Source organism: Carya illinoinensis, chromosome 11, assembly GCF_018687715.1.
Source record: "Carya illinoinensis cultivar Pawnee chromosome 11, C.illinoinensisPawnee_v1, whole genome shotgun sequence".
Lineage (NCBI taxonomy): Eukaryota > Viridiplantae > Streptophyta > Magnoliopsida > Fagales > Juglandaceae > Carya > Carya illinoinensis.
In genome coordinates, this window is record NC_056762.1 from 40,216,258 (window position 1) to 40,234,177 (window position 17,920).

At 37.8% G+C, this 17,920-nt stretch overlaps 1 protein-coding gene across 3 annotated transcripts; it reads left to right on the top strand.

Moving 5' to 3' along the window:
- Positions 1-10,087: 10,087 nt before the first annotated feature.
- LOC122283027 (UBP1-associated protein 2C-like) lies at positions 10,088-17,081 on the top strand. 3 transcript variants are annotated; one of them, XM_043095175.1, is made up of 3 exons: positions 10,088-11,541; positions 14,119-14,158; positions 14,277-17,081. In XM_043095175.1, the coding sequence occupies exon 1, from the start codon at positions 10,221-10,223 to the stop codon at positions 11,538-11,540; it is 1,320 nt and encodes a 439-aa protein (XP_042951109.1). In that variant the 5' UTR covers positions 10,088-10,220; the 3' UTR covers position 11,541; positions 14,119-14,158; positions 14,277-17,081. The 3 variants fall into 3 exon arrangements, with proteins under 3 accessions (XP_042951109.1, XP_042951110.1, XP_042951111.1); XM_043095176.1 differs by having other exon boundaries at positions 14,124-14,158; XM_043095177.1 differs by lacking the exon at positions 14,119-14,158.
- Positions 17,082-17,920: the final 839 nt, after the last annotated feature.

The following is a 17,920-nucleotide window of genomic DNA, read 5'->3' on the forward strand; positions in this document are numbered from 1 at the left end:
CTACATACATACATAGAGTGCTATGATTACACCATTTCTTTAGTTACAATTGACATTACACATGAAGGACAGGTTTCAACATCATAGATATCCTCTGAACAGCTTAATGCTTCTTGTGCCAAACGATAGGCTGCCATGTTTTCCTCACGAGGAACGTGAGTAATACTCCACTGTGCGCATGAGTTCAGTATTTTTCTTGCATCTTCCACTAGACATCCTCTCATGCTCCAGTCCAAGCCTTATCTTTCAGTCAAGTCAACTATCTGTTTTGAATCTCCTTCTAAAAAAGCCTGCTGTATGCCCAACTCTTTGATGAACACTGCTGTTAGCAGTAAGCCATATGCCTCTGCATCAAAAGGCCTCTCCTTGAAGGTTCTTTGAGCCCTAAGTGCACCAGCAACTTGGCCTGTGTGATCTCTAATTATGACACTTATGCCAATTCTGCCTTCAACTGATCTTACTGCCACATCCCAATTGACCTTGTAGTGGTTCTCAGCTGTCTTTTTCCACTTGTGTGACTCTGTTCGAGGGTTGTCTCTTCCCTTTCTTGAGGTTTGCAAGCTGTCTGTGTATAGAGTCAACTCTTCTAGTGCCTGGTTGTATACCCTGGTGGGATGTTTAAATTCCTTGCCATGTAAAATCTCATTCCTCCTGTTCCATATTCCTTTTGAGATGCCTGCCACTATCCCAAGTTCACAATTGTTCAGCACCTCCACTAGATTAGACCATATATCAAAGAAGTGATCACTATGGTATGTCATTTTTTGAACCTTTCTAATGCTATGGTTCCATACGTCCTTCGCAACAACACAACCCCATAGGGCATGGCTTGATGTCTCAGGGACTTGTTTGCAAATACCACAAGAACTGTCTTCCACAACTCTTCTTCTTTTCAAATTTACCAAGGTGGGGAGAGCCTCACTGCATGTTCTCCATATAAACATTTTGGTTGCTGGTGTGGTTTTGATCTTTCATATTGTCTTCCACACTTGTGTATCTTGTCTTCTACATGAGGGTTCCCCATATACTTAAGCTTCCATTGACCTGTGCATGTGGTAGCAACTCTTAACTGAGAATTGACCATTATTGGTATGTTGCCAAATCATCCTATCCTGTCTGTCCCCAAGGCACACTAGTATTGCTTTGATTGCCTCTATCTCGTGTGTTGAAAATAATTCCTGGAGTAGACATTCCTTCCAACTTCTACATATTAGATCAATAAGATCACTTACTTGCTTACACCAGCAGTCTTCTTCTCTTTGGGTGATGACTTTGTATGATGGCAGAGATGGAATCCAGTTATCCGACCAGATATTTACACTCTGGCCATTACCTACTCTCCATACCACTCATTTTTTAAGGATCTCTAGGCCTGCATGTATGCCTCTCCAAGCAAAGGATGGTCTCGAGCCTAGCTGTGCTTCTAAGAAAGCACATTTTCCACAATACTTATGCTTGATAATCATGGCCACTAGGGAAGTTGGGTTATTGAGCATTCTCCAGCCTTGTTTGGCTAGAAGTGCAAGATTAAAGCTTATGAAGTCCCTAAAACCAAGGCCTTCAGCCTCTTTGTTTTTGCTAATCTGATTCCAGCTGATCCACTGTATTTTAGAGGTGTCTTCATTATAGCCCCACCAGAACTTTCTTAGTAGTTGATTCAGTTTCCTTGTGATCGAGTCTGAAAGTAGGAAAATCCCCATGGTATAGGTGGGAATGGCCTGTAGAATAGCCTTGAGTAATACTTCTTTCCCTGCACTTGAAAGGCGCTTAGTTTTTTAGTTTGCAATTCTGGCCCATGTTTTGTCAATTAAGGAGTGGAATGCAGACACTTTTTTCCTCCCAACACAGGTTGGAAGCCCCAAGTACTTTTCAAATGACCCATTAGTCTTAACCCCTGCCAATAGCAGAATTTGATCTTTGGTCTCTTGCTTAGTGTTATTGCTGAAAAACATTGATGATTTTTCCTTATTAAGAACTTGACCTGAGGCCTGCTCATACACAGCTAAAGTATCAAGCAAGTGAATAAGTTCCTTTGGGTTTGCTTGGCAGAAAAGGAGGCTGTCATCTGTAAAAAAAAAAAAAAAAGGTGGTTTACAGTGATGGGGCCTCTTCCTATTAGAACTGGGGTTATCTCTTTGTGTTTTTCAGCTTGGTTCAGTAATGAGGTGAGAGCCTCAGCACATAAAATGAAGATGTAGGGGGACATAGGGTCACCTTGTCTTATGCCTCTTGAGGGAAAGAATTTTTTCTGTGGTGTCCCACTGACCAGGATTGAGTATGTGACAGAATTAAGACATGTTTGAACTAGGTTGATCCATTTGATAGGAAAGTCCATTTTTGACATAACACCCTTCACAAAGCCTCATTCTACCCTATCATAAGCCTTACTCATGTCTAACTTAAGGGTCGTACTCCCTTTCTTTCCTTTCATTCTGGTACTCATGGAGTGAAGAGTTTCATAAGCAACTATTACATTGTCTGAAATGAATTTGCTAGGTAAAAAGGCACTTTGATTGGGGGATATGAGGTTGGGGAGGATGGTTTTTAGTCTGTTGGCAAGGATTTTTGAGACAATCTTGTACAGTACATTACACAGGCTGATGGGTCTGTATTCAGTCACTTTTGTGGGGCATTTAACTTTTGGGATTAGAGATATAAGCATGTCATTTACCTCAGCTAAGGAACCACCTTGGTTTAGAACATGTAGTGCAAACTGGCATACTTCCTCACCTATTACTTTCCAGTGCTTTTGGTAAAAGAATGCTGGGAATCCATTAGGCCCAGGGGAGCCTAAATGATTCATTTGGATTACAGCACCATGGATTTCTTCTCGGGTGAAAGGATTAAGGAGCCATTATGTCATCTCAGTGGTTAATGTGGTGTTTAAAGCAACCAAGCATTCCCCAAGATTAGTTGAGGAGGAAGTAGTAAACAAAGATTTGAAGAAGCCTATAGAAACCTCACCAATACCCTCTTGCTCAGTTATTACCCTTCCTTGTGGGTCCTGAACACTTCTAATGGTATTTATCTTCTTTCTTTGATTAGCCTGCAAGTGAAAATATGTAGTGTTTCTGTCGCCAACTTTCATCCAGTGTTGCTTACCTCTTTGTCTCCATTTCATGTCATTTGCTTCCATTGAGATCTCAACTTCGTTTTGAAGGTGCTTTATGGCTGCTATGTGCTCCCCACTGCCTGTCTCCTGGAGATGACTAATCTTTTTCAGTTTCTGGTTGATATCATTTTGAGTCTGCAATTTTTCCTTCTGATTCCATTGCACTAAACCCCTCTGGCATGGTTCAAGTTTTAGTCGCACTGAGTTGACACCTCTTTCACTCATTCTATCTGCATTCCAAGCTTTTTCTACTATTACCTTACACTCCTCTTTTAGGTCCCAAGCGGCCTCATATCTAAAGCACACTTTCCTCTTCCTTTTTCCATTGCCTTCCTTATGTTTGTTGATGCATAGAGGAGAGTGATCAAATTTTATTGCTGCTAGAACAGTACAGATGGCAGAGCTAAACAACTCACTCCATTCCTTGTTAACCATTGTCTTATCAATTATTTCTTTTGTAAAGTCCCTTCCTCTTTTGTTATTGGACCAAGTAAAGCTTTGTCCCAGTGAGTAGAGGTCTTGGAGTCCACAGAACTCGACTACCCTCCTGAAATCCTCAATCTGTTTGTAAGGCCTACTTGCAGCCCCTTGTTTCTCCTTCTGGTGCAGGATTTTATTGAAGTCTCCTGCACATAGCCAGGCCATAAGTGTGGGGGGTTTTAACATTTCAAGTAATTACCAACTCCTTTTTCTTTTTGCTATTTCTGGATGTCCATAGAATCCTGTGAATTGCCATGTTTGTCCATTGTCTTCTTCCTTAACTAGTGCACTGATATGCCAACAGGTGTAGTTAATAATTGTAACTTCCCACTCCTCTTTCCACAGTAAAGCAATCCCACCACTAAGTCCCATGCTATCCACTGCAAAACAGCCATCTAACCTCAGAGTTCTTCTCACACTTTCTAATCTTTGTTTCCCAGCCTTTGTTTCCACTAGAAAGACTAGGTTGGGGCACTTGTCCTTAACTAGTTTTTTAAGGATTCTAACTGGCCGAGGGTTCCCAAGCCCTCGGTAGTTCCACACTAGAATGCTCATTGATATTGGTAGGGCTGGCTCCCAGCCTCTGCCTTGGTTTGTGTTTTCATGGTCCTTTCCTAACCTCTTGATTCTCTTAGTATCTTGTTTATTTTCTTCACTTCCTCTTTTACATCCCCTCCTATAACCTGACCTTTGGCAAATATTGGTTATATCATTCAAAGCAGTTTCCTCTAATATACTTCCATGAGATTCCTCTCCTCGTGCAAGCCTTTTCCATTTTCTGGTAATGGGACCCTCAAGTTGTGTAACGGGTACTTTCCTTGCCTCTGAGCTAACAACCTTCCTCCTAGTCAAACCTTCACCTGTATTCTTTTCCTCATTGGTTCCATTTGGTTTATCTAGTTTTGGATGTGTATTTACCTGAACTAGACTTTGTTTGACTTGATCTATTTCTATTATAGTAAAGGTCAGAGGCAGTGAGGTCTCATTGTTAGTGTCCAGTATGAGGGCCTCGTGCACACTTAGGAGTGGCCTATCTAAATGAAACTTGGTACTAGTTTCTAGATATGTACCTGTCATCATTTCAGAGGTTGGGACTTCCTCATCTGCCTTTTGACCCTTTGCTTTTTGGACAACCTTTTTCAAGTTTCCCGTTGGAAAGCTTTCCTTCATTTTCGCTGACACCTCCTGCTCCACAGCATGGTTGCTTGGCATGGGCTCTTTTCTGTCACATTGTCCTTCCTCCGACACATGCTCTCCTCGGTTTCTGTTGCCACCGTATACTCCTCCACTTGCTCCACCACTTGCTCCACCCTTTGACCCACCATACTTACAGACACTAAAGATATCTGTATGCATGTGTTGAGCTTTTAGCTAGTGACCAAACTGTTGGGGGGCCTAGTCTTCCTTTTGTTGTTCATGACGTATATTGTTACAGTTTTTACCTTTGTGGTATATGATACCGCAGTGGAAGCAAAAGTTCTGTAAGCGTTCGTATTTGAATGAGATCCAATATTCTTGGTCTTCAAATAGCATCCACTTTCCCCTAAGCAGGGGTTTGTGAAGGTCCACAGCCACTCTCACCCTCAAACAACGACCCCATGCACGTCCATCAACCTCTGCATCTACAAGGATAACATGTCCTATGGATTCTGCAAACTGTATTCCAACCTCCTCAGTCATCGTGGCTAGTGGAAGGTTGTGCAATTGAACCCAAAAATGTTCAAAACGAAATTGCATGCTGTTAATAGAAACCTTAGCATCAATTTCTTGTAGAGATAATAGGCACCTGTCGAAGAACCATGGCCTGCCACCCAAGACCTTTTCTTTATCTGCCAGTTCCTGAAATTCTATTAAGAAGCTCTGGTCACCTATCTCTTTGAACCTCAGCCATCCTTGCAACCTCCAAATTTGTGACATCGTGGTTCTAAAAGCTTCGCTGTTTACCGTCTTCTCCACCATAGCCCGTCCCACAATGCAGTATTCCCCAATCCTGATCCTCTCCTTTGGCCCATCCAGTTTCACCTGGATAGGTGAGCTTTCCTCCGTTGTTAGCTGTAATCTTTCCCATCGTTTGGCTAGGTCCTCTGCCTCCATTGGTGTGCTTCCTCAAAACACAAGAATTAACTTGTTTGACAGGTAGAAGTTGAGCCTTTGAGACTTGGCGGGATGCTAATACACTCCTTCAATGACACTAGATAGAACCGACGGAGACAGAAATAAACAAAATCTCACAAATAGTGAGACCTTAAGCCGTTGGGAGCCAACGACACTGAAGCTTTACTGCTTCTCACCAGAGAAGAGAAAACACTTTTCGTGAGAAGAGAAAACACTTTTCCAATTTAGGCACGTTTGTTAAACTATAATGTTGAAAAATAAGAGATAAAAAAAAATAGAATAAAACTATTATCAAATTAAGACATTATTTGAATATAAATTTTATTTTAAATTTTTTTAAAATAAATTTTATATTTTATTTAAGAGTTTGAAAAAATTGTAATGATTAAACGATGATTAAATAAAAAATTTTAAAAATTTATAATTAAAAATGTTTTGTATTTGAATGATTTTTGGAAATGAAATATCTTAAAATATTTTAGAACAACTGTATTGTCAAATAGACTCTAAATATAAATTAATATAAAAGAAAATTCCAATAGATATGTTGAAACTTGAAAAGTTTCACAATTGGTTAAGCTGTATTAGATTCTTTTTTATTTTAAAAGGAATTTATTTAATATATTATGATAAATGAAATCAATTTATAAATTTTATCTTCGTAAAACCTTTTCATAAACTAAATATTCGCCAATTTTCAAAATTTAAAATCTATCTCATAGTGCATTCCATATAAAAATGTGAACTCAATTGCTTCATTAACTATTTTCTTGATGGTATTTTACTATTTTTCTTCATATTTGATAAGTAAAAGAAAAATATTGGGATCAGAATATTTAATTTAATTTCACTGTTTTATTTATGTTGTGATAACAGATATTATATGATTTTTCTTGGGCATTTAAATATTTAATAAATATTTATGTTAAATGTATGGCTTTTTTAGGTAGAGGGAAATGTTAGTTCCAATCATCTAATTTTTAAGTTTCTAAATTATATGTATTTTTAATTAAATTTATAAATACAGTGTGAAGCCAACAGCTTTAGAAACGCACCATTATTTATGCACCCCTCTTGAACCGTAAGCTCTACTACTTTTTTTTTTAATTTTTTAAATGCTAAGGTTAGAATTAATTTATATGTTGTAATCACTCATCAAATGATAAATTAAAATTATTATTATTATTATTATTATTATTAGTAGGTTTGCTAGATTGTCATAACCAATGGGATTATTTTATTATTTATAAACCACAGAGTCAACAATTGGTTAACTACTATTACAACAAGTCATGATCACCACATTGCCTTGAAAAAAAGATGAAAGTGATCTTACTTAGTATTACCGTATTTGAACTAGAAATGATAGTTTCAGTCGTGAATATGTAAGTGTTAAATAATCACTTTAAAAAATTAATATGAAAAAAAATTAATTTTTTAATGACAGATTCTATTTCTTTTTTTAAAATAATTACACAGAATTTGTATATACCATGACTATATATATTATTACTCTTTTAATAGTTGCCTAACGCGGTTACCTTTATAGTTTTTAAATTCTCTAGCCTGGTTTAAGAATCAAGATTAAATTTGTACAAGCATCAGGGTTTGTTAAACAAACAAAGTCCATTGTCAAACCATGAAAAACTTTGATCTAAAAATAAATCAATACGCGTAGAGAGTTTTGGTTCTATGTGCGTACGTGCGTATTACATTGACTATTACTTGCACATGAAGCAAATCAAAACTCTATTTATGGACCACTCCATTCTTATAATTTGAAATCAATATTCAGTCTCATTTTATCATGGATTACGACGCAGTTCCAACTGAAGATGATTATCCCGATCATCCGAAAATGCCCTCCGACCATCGTGTAGCAGTGCTCACACAAACAAAGAACAAGCAGAAAAACAGACGTGGGTTTTTCTCCAAGAAGTCTTTCTGGCTTTGTTGCTCGAACTTGGTGGTCAATGCTGGAGCTCATGAGGAGGAGGAGGAGAAGGAGACGCTTGACGGCCTGAACCTTAACAATATCAACAACAAGAAGAAGATGATGAAGAGGAAGTTGTTATTGTGCTGCTCAAACGTGGAGTTTGAGACCGAGGGGGAGAAAGAGAAAGTTCTTTCGTATTTGGAGAAGAATACTAAGGAATATAGTCTGATGATGTGTTGCAGCAATATTGAGGTGGGTCCAAAGACTGATCTTGGACATCAAACTTCCAAATAAAGTTACTTCGCTTTTTCTTGCTCTCCCAAAGCAAGATTGAAGTCGTGTATCTGGGTTATATATGCATGTGTTTGAATTTGTAGTAAAGTTGTCTTTTTTTTTTTTTTTTTTTTTTTTTGTTGTTCGTTTTATTTGTTAGTATTGGAATAAAGTTATGTACTAAACAGATGGGGAGTATGGGGTTCTGATAATGGTGAGTTCCCTCTGTGTTTTCTGATCATTGGAATAAAGCTGTGTGCAAATATATTGGGAGCTTCGAATCGATCTTTGAGGTATATATGGATTTCAACACTTGATTTATGTTTGGTCTGTAGGGGTTTGATTTGCAGTGATCAACCTCAATCCGGCCCCTTTTGGGTGCTGAGAAGACAAGAAAAAGCGTAGGATTCTTTGTTGGTGGCATGAGATTGAGATTGTTGTTCGAGTTGAATTCCCTGTTCCAAAATAGGGCAGCTATGTTTTTGTGTATCGTAGACTTTATTATGTGCTGTTTTGATTTGGCAGGGCCGGAACAATTTGCCATCAATATCTTTGCCTTAAAAAGTTTGTTCTTTGTTTTGTTGTGAAGTAAAACAAGAAATACTCATATTACACAAATATTTACATAGTTCGATAACAGGTTTATATCCATGAAATTGCAGATAATCTTATCTATCTTGAGGAATAAGATATGAATAGGCTTCACAAACCCAACATGTCTCTCCTAGAGCATATGAACAAACATATATCTTTCTAAGAGAGTTTGAGAGCAAAATATTATTAACCCAAAATCTAAGGATATGTTTGGATACTAAGGTGATATTATATGATACGTGAATATTAGTAATAAATAATAACAAAAAGTGGTGAATAGTAATAAACTGTTTATAAATAATAGTAAATAATAGTGAAGTAGTATGGGATAACTTCACTTACCAAATACACCATAAATTCTAATCACCAATCATTGTTTTAAAAGGGAAAAAAATGGCAAACCCCTATTCAAGTTTGGCGGATGGGTTTGGGTTGCGAGGTCCATTTCCTACTATCGTCAAGTAAGTGCATGTTTGAGATTGCAGTGAGAAATTTATCATATAGCTTTAATATTATAATAAATTTTATTATTAAAAAATTATTTACTGTTTGATAATCATATGTTTAAAACACTTTCAAACATGTTACGTTTGTTCGGAAACAAATTAAAAAAATATTTTATAAGATAGAAATAACGATTATTTGAATTTTTTAAGATGATTACCATATCATTGAATGTGTGAAAGCTGTAATTATCTTAAAATTATATGGATATTTTCATCAATTAACAGTTTTTTTAAAATTTGAGTAACGTTCCGTATTATTTGAAAAATCACACTTGAGATTAAAATGATGATTTTCCTCAAACGTACCTTTTAGTTTATTTGAGATTAAAAATGTTTTATTATGTAATATCCAAACAACCTAATTTTTTTTTATTAAAGAGCTTTTAAAATTATTTAAGTACTTTTTAAAACTTATATCGCAACTCCAAAGAGGCCCTAAGTATGGTGTATAATAATCAAGTTTTAAATTTTATTTAACCTAAAAGGATTTTTAGAGTAATGTTATTTAAAAAAAATATATTTTCAAACTCGTGTGTAGAGTATATATATTTAAATATTTACTTGACATGATTCGATTTTAAAAATAAATTTTAAAATTTAAATCTTACAAATTAAATATTATTATTTAAGTTATGTGAATAATATTTCCTATACACTGACTTGAGATTTTGAAAAAAGTAATTATATATATAACAGTGAAATACATAAATATCGCGTTATCGTTTTGAAAAAGAGTGAGATATATTATTAAAAAATTAATAATTATATTTTTTTAACCCTTATTCGATTTTTGTGAAAAAACCCTATCTCATCATTGGTTCAAGTTTATGCATATCATTGTAAATTAATGTGAGAAATAAAAATTTCTTATTATTGATATAATATAATTTGATTTGAAAAAAAAATTATTTTAAATTAAATCCAATATCTCTAAATAATAATAAAATATAATTTTTTAACTAAAATTGAAGAGGCATGGATTGGACTCATTGGAGTGGCCCAAACCCAGTTTCACAGCACCGCCTTTCACAACGGTCCAACCCAATCTCAAAACCCTTTAAATGAGGGATGTCACTATTCCTCATCGAAACGCAGTGGTGTGTACCTCACAGTCCTCACTCCTCCAGCCTACGGTCGTTAGGGTTAGGGTTTAGCCTCTTTAACTCCGGAGATTCTTCTTCCTCTCCTCCGTCACTCTCATCCAATGGACCCAACAAAGAAGCGTAAGCTCGACGAGAATGGTGTCGCCCCCTCCGCAGAAAACGACTCCTCCCACCCGAAACTCACCCCCGAAGACGTCCGCAAAATAGTCGACCGCATCGACAAGGACAAGCTCATCGATATCGTGGCGGCCGCTGCTTCACGCCACGCCGACGTCCTGGACGGTGTCCGATCCCTCGCCGATTCCGATGCCTCCCAGCGCAAGCTCTTCATCCGCGGCCTCGGCTGGGACACTACCACGGATGGCCTCCGCAGCCTCTTCTCCTCCTACGGCGAGCTGGAGGAGGCCGTTGTCATCCTCGACAAGCAGACCGGTAAGTCTAAGGGCTACGGCTTCGTCACCTTCAAGCACGTAGACGGCGCGTTCCTCGCTCTGAAGGAGCCCAGCAAGCGGATCGATGGTCGCGTGACCGTTACGCAGCTCGCCGCCGCAGGGAACTCTGGTAACATCGCAAACGCGAACTCAGGAGACGTGTCGATGCGGAAGATTTACGTCTGGGAGGTTCCGCACGACATGTCTCCGGATAAGCTGTTGTCCCACTTCTCGTCGTACGGGGAGATCGAAGAGGGGCCTTTGGGGTTCGACAGGTTCACTGGGAAGTCGAAGGGCTTCGCGCTCTTCGTGTATAAGACCGCCGAGGGAGCACAGATGGCGTTGGCTAATCCGGTGAAGACGATCGACGGGAGGCAGTTGAATTGTAAATTGGCGAACGCAGATGGGAAGAAAGGAAAGCAAGGAGGGCCGCCCGGCCAAGTCGGGCCAGATGGTGTTCCGGGCCAGCTTTCGGGTACTGGGAATGACGGGATGGGTATGGGTATGGGTATGGGTATGGGAATGGGAATGGCGCAGGGTCCGATTCCAGGGTCGCAGTACGGCGGGCCAGGCTCAATCGGCACGTATGGAGCGTTTCCTGGTGCACCGCCGATGGGGAATCATCCATTGAACTCGTCCTCGTTGGGTGGACCAGGGTTGTCTTCAGTTAATAGCCAGGCGCCATCGTCTTTGGGTGGGACTGCTGGCTATGGTACTGGGCTAGCTGGGCCGTATGGTGGGTATGGGGGCATTGGTGGGACTAGTGGGGGTTTGGGCGCTGGTGCTTCTGCGGGTGGGTCGTCTTCGTTGTATAGATTTCCGCCAAGTTCGGGGGGAATGCCCTCTGGTGGGTATCCGGACAGTGCGCATTATAGCTTGACGTCATCGGCGGGGTATCCGACTCAGCACCACCAGCCAGCGGGAACCTCGCCGGTGCCAAGGGTTCCACCTGGTGGAGGAATGTACCCTAACGTACCGCATTATTTTTGAGGTAATTTTTTCTTTGCTGCCTTCTGCTTTCTATCTGCCGAGATTGTGTTCATATTTGCTTTTATTTGGCGCTTGATTCGCCCGACTGGGTTCCATGCTATGGATTTGCTTGTTGATGCTTCTTGTCTTGTTGCGTGTTGGCATGGCTGTATGTTCTGGTTTGTTCCTTGGGTTTCATTTTGTACGTACTTCTGTTGCTTTGCCTGTCTCTGTGCGTTTGTTTTTTGTTTTGTATTCTTTTTGTGAAAGTTTGAAGTCTTAGAAGTCACTCTGGTGTTAAGTGGTAATGGGGTGAGCATGTGTATTTGTAGTAATGAAGTCTGCAGGTGTGATACCCTCGTACGATAAGATTGAGGGTAGGTGGTGTATGGGATCCCACATTGCTTAGGAAGGAGAAGTTTGTACTCTTTATAAGGTTCTAATGGGGTTCCAATTATATCATTGACTAGTCATTTTGGAGTATAGGCCATGTGGTTTGGTCCTTTTATTGGGGCGTTACAAATGGTATCAGAGCTTATCCTAACCAGAAATGTGGGACTTGACCCTTGCCATCTACAACGGACAGGCCCGACGGGGATGTCAGAAATTTAAGAGGGGTATATTGTAATACTCCCATACGATAAGATTAAGGGTAGGTGGTGTATGGAATCCCACATTGCTTAGGAATGAGAATTTCTTACTCTTTATAAGATTTTAATGGAGCTCCAACTATATTATTGACTAGTTTTTTTGGAGTATAGGCCATGTGGTTTGGGCTTTTCATTGGGGCCTTACAAAGGTTCTGTTGGCAGTGATCGTTACTGACTTTGTATTTATTTTTTGCGATTGTTTTGGTTTATATGGAGTTGTTTTATATATGTAAATTAATCTGCTTGTTTAAAATAGTATGCTGGAACTGATTAAAAAAAAAAAAAATAGTATGCCGGCAGTTTATTGGGCTTCTGGATAACAAAATTATGGAAAATAAAGTTTTCTATGGTTTTTTGCTTGGAAATCGACCTGTGAAACGACTTTTTATTTCCCTTATGCGAAAGTATAATGATCAATGACTTTTGTAACTTGAACCTGGATGCTGATTTCTGACTACCAAATTGTGCCAGCAATTGAAATGGTATAAGATTTAAACTCGTAGCCCCTTTGTTTGGTTTATATTCAAATGACTTATTGCTTGATACTAATGATTAGTTTGGTGACAAGTATCATACCTTTTTGTTATATATATTTGAGATAATATACTTCTGTGGGTCCAAAGTGATGATATTTGTTATGGGCCTTGTTTGCCTACCTGAGCGAATTGATTTTGATAAATCTTGATAGACCCTCTCCACATATTGCACAACGCATTTACGTTACTTGATATGGTCATCTGTTTTAGAAATCCTGGTAGTGGAATCTGGTGGGTCAAGATGTATATAAGCCTAGTTGCTCTGTGATACTGGACACACTTGATTCTGATATCTTGCTTACCAGGAGCTTGTTTATTATGACATCTTAGCTCTAATTGGATCGTGACAAATAAAATATGGAAAAACATATGTTGCTTTTGCTTTGTCAATGCTGTAATTCAGTTCATTCTTTTTTCTCGAGTTTAGCTGGACACTTGTCTACATCAGATATTTTTCTGAGCTGGTTGGGCTGAAAGCCTGCTAATTATTAATTTGAGTTGAACCCATAGGGTTTGGCACAAGTGGTAAGGGCCTTGGTCTTGTTACTATGCTGGTCCCTCCAAGTTTAAGGTTCAAATCCTCTTGAGTGCAAATAATTTCTAGAGGCTATCGAACTAGAGAAAGTTCCCCTTGAATTACCCTATGTGCATTTGTGGAAAACTCCTTGTCGAGAGCCTGTGCACCCCTGTAGACACGCGGTGCCAATAAAAAAAATAATTAGTTTGAATTATCTTGTTTTTTCATATAATTTAGCATTAAGATTATTTGAGTATTGCAAATTGCATGGAGGGTTGAGTTTTCACGTTATTTAGCATATGTTGATCTTTGATCTTCTTCTCGGAGAGTATCTTTGTGATGCTTGTATGTGGGTTTTTTCCTGTTAAAATAATTATACTTGTCACACTGCAATTGTAGCAATTTAACCAAAAATGGTTCAAATAAAGGCTTGGAAGATTGAAGCTGTTGTTACTTCTAGTATTATACTCATATGCTCTGTTTAATGCAACCTTCATTTTTGTCGTTGCCCATGTGCAAATGTGGAAGGCTTGTTATTAGTTTATCTTGGAATATTTAATTAACATTTTTAATACAAAATCTGGTTCTAGTTATGCATCCTCTCAAATGAAACTTATTTCTTTATTTGTTACTGACGTGCTGCCTTCTTATGTTTATTGCTTTTCCAGTTGTATCTTTCATTAAGAGAGAATATGGAAGTTGCCTCCTGATGTGCTTCCAATTTCTCTTTTTTTTTTTTTTTTTTTTTTTTTTTTTTCACATCATGATCCGTTTTGTTTTATTGTAAGTTTCCTGTGTTCTGATGTTATGATTCTTGCTACTTTGTTTGCCCAGTACTTCTATTTAAGATGCCCTGAATTCTGTGTCACACGATGTTTGTTTTTGTTTGTGGCTAGGAAAGACATGAGCCGTTTCTTTTAGTGGTGCCCAAAGAAGGTATACTTTTGTTTGTTTGTTTGGTTTGATTATCACTTTGAGTTAGAATGAAATGAACTATGTTTTGCGTGATGAATGTGGAATGATATATTGAGTTGTGAATGGATGTTTGATTCAGGTGTATGAGAGCTTATTCGGCGCTGATGCTTTATGTGGTTCTGGGTGATTGCGTTATTGCAGAGTTTGATGAATGCATTAGCTGTTCCTTTACAGCCTCTCCGTCTTCACCTTTTGTATTGTGGTTCTTTTGAGTGCTTGTAGTCAAGGCAACTGAGTTAGACTAGTTATGTACTTCTATCAGGAACCATTGTGTCCATCTGGGGTTTTTTAGTCAATAATATAGTTTTAGTAAAACAAGTAATGAAAATATGCTTTGCCTTCTTTATTTGAGTGGATGTTTGGTCTCATATATTTCAGTTCAAGTTTTCCTGTCTTTTATCTGGCTTCTCCTTGGTATATTTACTTCTTTCAACCACGCTCTACATAACTTAATGCAAGAAAATATTTTTTTAATAGATGCAATTATAAAATAAAAATAAAAAATAAATGTATGGTATGTTTGGCTGTGAAGAAGTCTGCAGGGGAAGGTTTATTTACTTGCTTGATGAAATAGAATCTGTTGTATGTTGCAATCAACCTCCTAGTGGGGGTTTCAGTGCTCCATATACACGCTGGTTTGGCAGTTGTATCTTTAAGATGGTGTGCACTATATCCATGTCGGATTTTCTTTTATCCCAGCTGTTATGTTTCGTAGATTATTTTATTTTTCGAGTAAGTAGTGCGGTAGGTACATTGTTTATATTTCTGTCTAAGTTTGTAATGTTCGTGCACACTATGGTTTGTTTGAGTGTGTATTTGAATTGTGGCGCAATTGTCTTGTGGGATCAGAGAGCTCATTTTGTATGGCAGTGGTTAATTTAGTTATTTTCTTTTTGTGTTGATTATTGTGGAAGTTGTACTGTGCTAAATGAAGGTGCCTGCTAAATGAAGTTTTACCCTGCTTTGGTGACCTTTTCATTGTACTTTCTTGCATTGGCTGTCGAACACCACTTGTTAAGGGGATGTTGTGAACTGATAGATGTGTTCCAGTTGCACAGATTCTGTTCTGTGATGACCCGGGTTCCTTGAGTGCCAGTTGGAGATGTGTCGCTGTTACCATCATGTATATTTTTCTCGTTTCTGCTCAATGTTGTGATCTTTCTACATATTACATCAGAAAAAGGCTGCATTGTGTTTTCAACCCAAATCTTCACTACAGTCCAAAATAATCTGCTCTAGAAGGCATGCTATTCAATTTGTGGTGTGAGCAGTGGCTGATTGTTTTTATTGAGCTTTGTAACTTGCTAGACCTGTCTGCTTCGTGAGTTCTTTTCATCTTTCATTTTAATTTTCATGAATTCTCTCTCTCTCTCTCTCTCTCTCTCTCTCTCACATATGTCGTTTGCCTTCTGACTAAAATGCATTTCGGAGACGGTCTGTTTCCGTTTATCTTGAATTTCAGTAGTTACCAAGTTTAAATTTACCCTTTTCGCTTAACTTGCGAAAATCTATTTCACAACTTCGTGAAGTTCGTCATTGACACAAGCCGTTTTGGCTGCTTTTCATAAAAGATTGTCTCTGTATTGCAACCTGGATCACACTAGGATTGTAATAAGTTGGGTTGCCAAATTGGGGGCCATTTCTGTCGCGAATTGTGTCGTGCATACTTAAAATCAAGGCATGGTATTGAGGTACATTTTAGAGTTTTGTTCACGAGCATGCCAAATTAGGAGATTTCTTTGTCAGGAGTATGTAGAATAGATTTAGGGTTGGTTTGGAATTAGAGATGAGGTAAGATGGTTTTAGATGAAAGATAAAAGTTAAATTAAATATTGTTAGAATATTATTTTTTAATATTATTATTGTTTTGAGATTTTAAAAAGTTGAATTGAGATTTGAAAAAGTTGAATTGTTTATTATATTTTGTATGAAAATTTAAGAAAGTTATACTAATAAGATGAGAAGAAATGCTTTCCTTATTGGAGCATTATTTGAGCTTGAAATAGACCCCTTGTTACCCTTTTTAGAGTTTTGGCTCGATTTGCGCACTCCCCCTCTATGGTTTTTTGTTCCCCCCAATTAAGGCTACGTTTAGATGTTGAGTTGAGTTGAATTGAGATGAAAGTTGAAAGTTGAATAAAATATTGTTAGAATATTATTTTTTAATATTATTATTATTTTGAGATTTGAAAAAGTTGAATTGTTTATTATATTTTGTGTTGGAATATGAAAAAGTTGTAATGATTCGATGAGATAAGTTGATAAGAGTTTAGAGTGTGGTCTTGGAAGTGGTGTTTATTATAATATCCAAAAGTGGTTCACCCTTATGAGTTGTGATGTGGACATTTGACAGAAGTGGTCGCAAATTTCTCTCGTGAGAAGGTCGTTGACACCTCATCAGTAATCCTTGTTTATTTTTGTAGAAATGCATATGAAACTGAACTTGCCTGGTATTTAATGGTATGTATATGCAAATGCAAATGGATTTAAACTTTCTAGGACGTTGGTCCAGTTTAATTGTGTGGCATGGAACTGGTTGAGACTAACTTAGTGGCTGACTTCTCGTCTTTGTTTCTTGGTTTCTTTTGACCATTCTGTCGTCTTGTTTGGTGTGTCTCTGTGTTGCTTGTGTTCGGCTGGTATGAGGCCAAACCTGGGGGCCCGAGATAATTGTCGGAGCATAGTTGGCCGAGATGAGGCTGGATGGATGTGCAACCCTTGCCACTGCATGATTTCCAGAACCCGTGCCCGTTGCCGTTTTGTGTACGGTGGACTACAATGTATTTAATAGCTACTATTTTTTCCCATTTCAATTGAAAAAGAAAACCATATTAGATACGGTTTACATGTACACGAAGGCAATGAAGTTGAATCGGTGTAGATACGGTTGCATGTGTGATTTCTCAACGGTAGTTATTACCCTTCCAAGAAGCCCATCACCAAAAAATGTATGCATGCCTAATGATGGGTACCGTTTTAGAGCTTTGTTGTCATAGCGATTTCACGAAAGATAGGCACAGCCTATGGTGTTTTGGCTCTCTCTCTATCGCTCTCTTATAGGTGCTAGAAAGTTTGCTCCGTCACTGCTGTCAGGGTGTCCAACTTTTCTTCCGTCTTTTATGAAAACATTAGTGCTCTCTCTTTTCAGAAAGTGACTTTCTATCTGATATGTAGAGAATGAGGATTATATAATTTTCAACCATCGATTCAACACTCTGCATATCTTCCTACTGTGTTTTACCTACAATAAATATTTCAAACCTAACCAATAGATTGCTCTAAAATTTCAAATAATTATCTTTTATTATTTTATTTATGCTGTATCTATTCCTTTGTTGGCTCTTACTTCTTTCAATCGTATTTCCTTTTCTTTTAGTAATGATATTATATTTACTAATAGTAAAGAATCTTGATAAAGAAGAAGATATTTTCCAGTCAAAAGAGGAGATTGGAAGGGAAGATTCGATCGCTAGATAAGGAAATATGTACACTACAATTAAGTAGGAATTAAAATTGAGTATGGGGGAGTAATGAGTAGTAGCAAAGAGGGAAAGCAACTTTGTATTTCCACTCAAAATATGGTATATAATTCAAAATAATAGTTATTAAGAACAAATTATTATTGCATTGTTTTGATAAAGTCGTACAATCTATTTTAAGTTCCCTCTACAATAATATATATTTTTCATCTTGTATTTTCTATATAAAATAAGGAACGAGTAA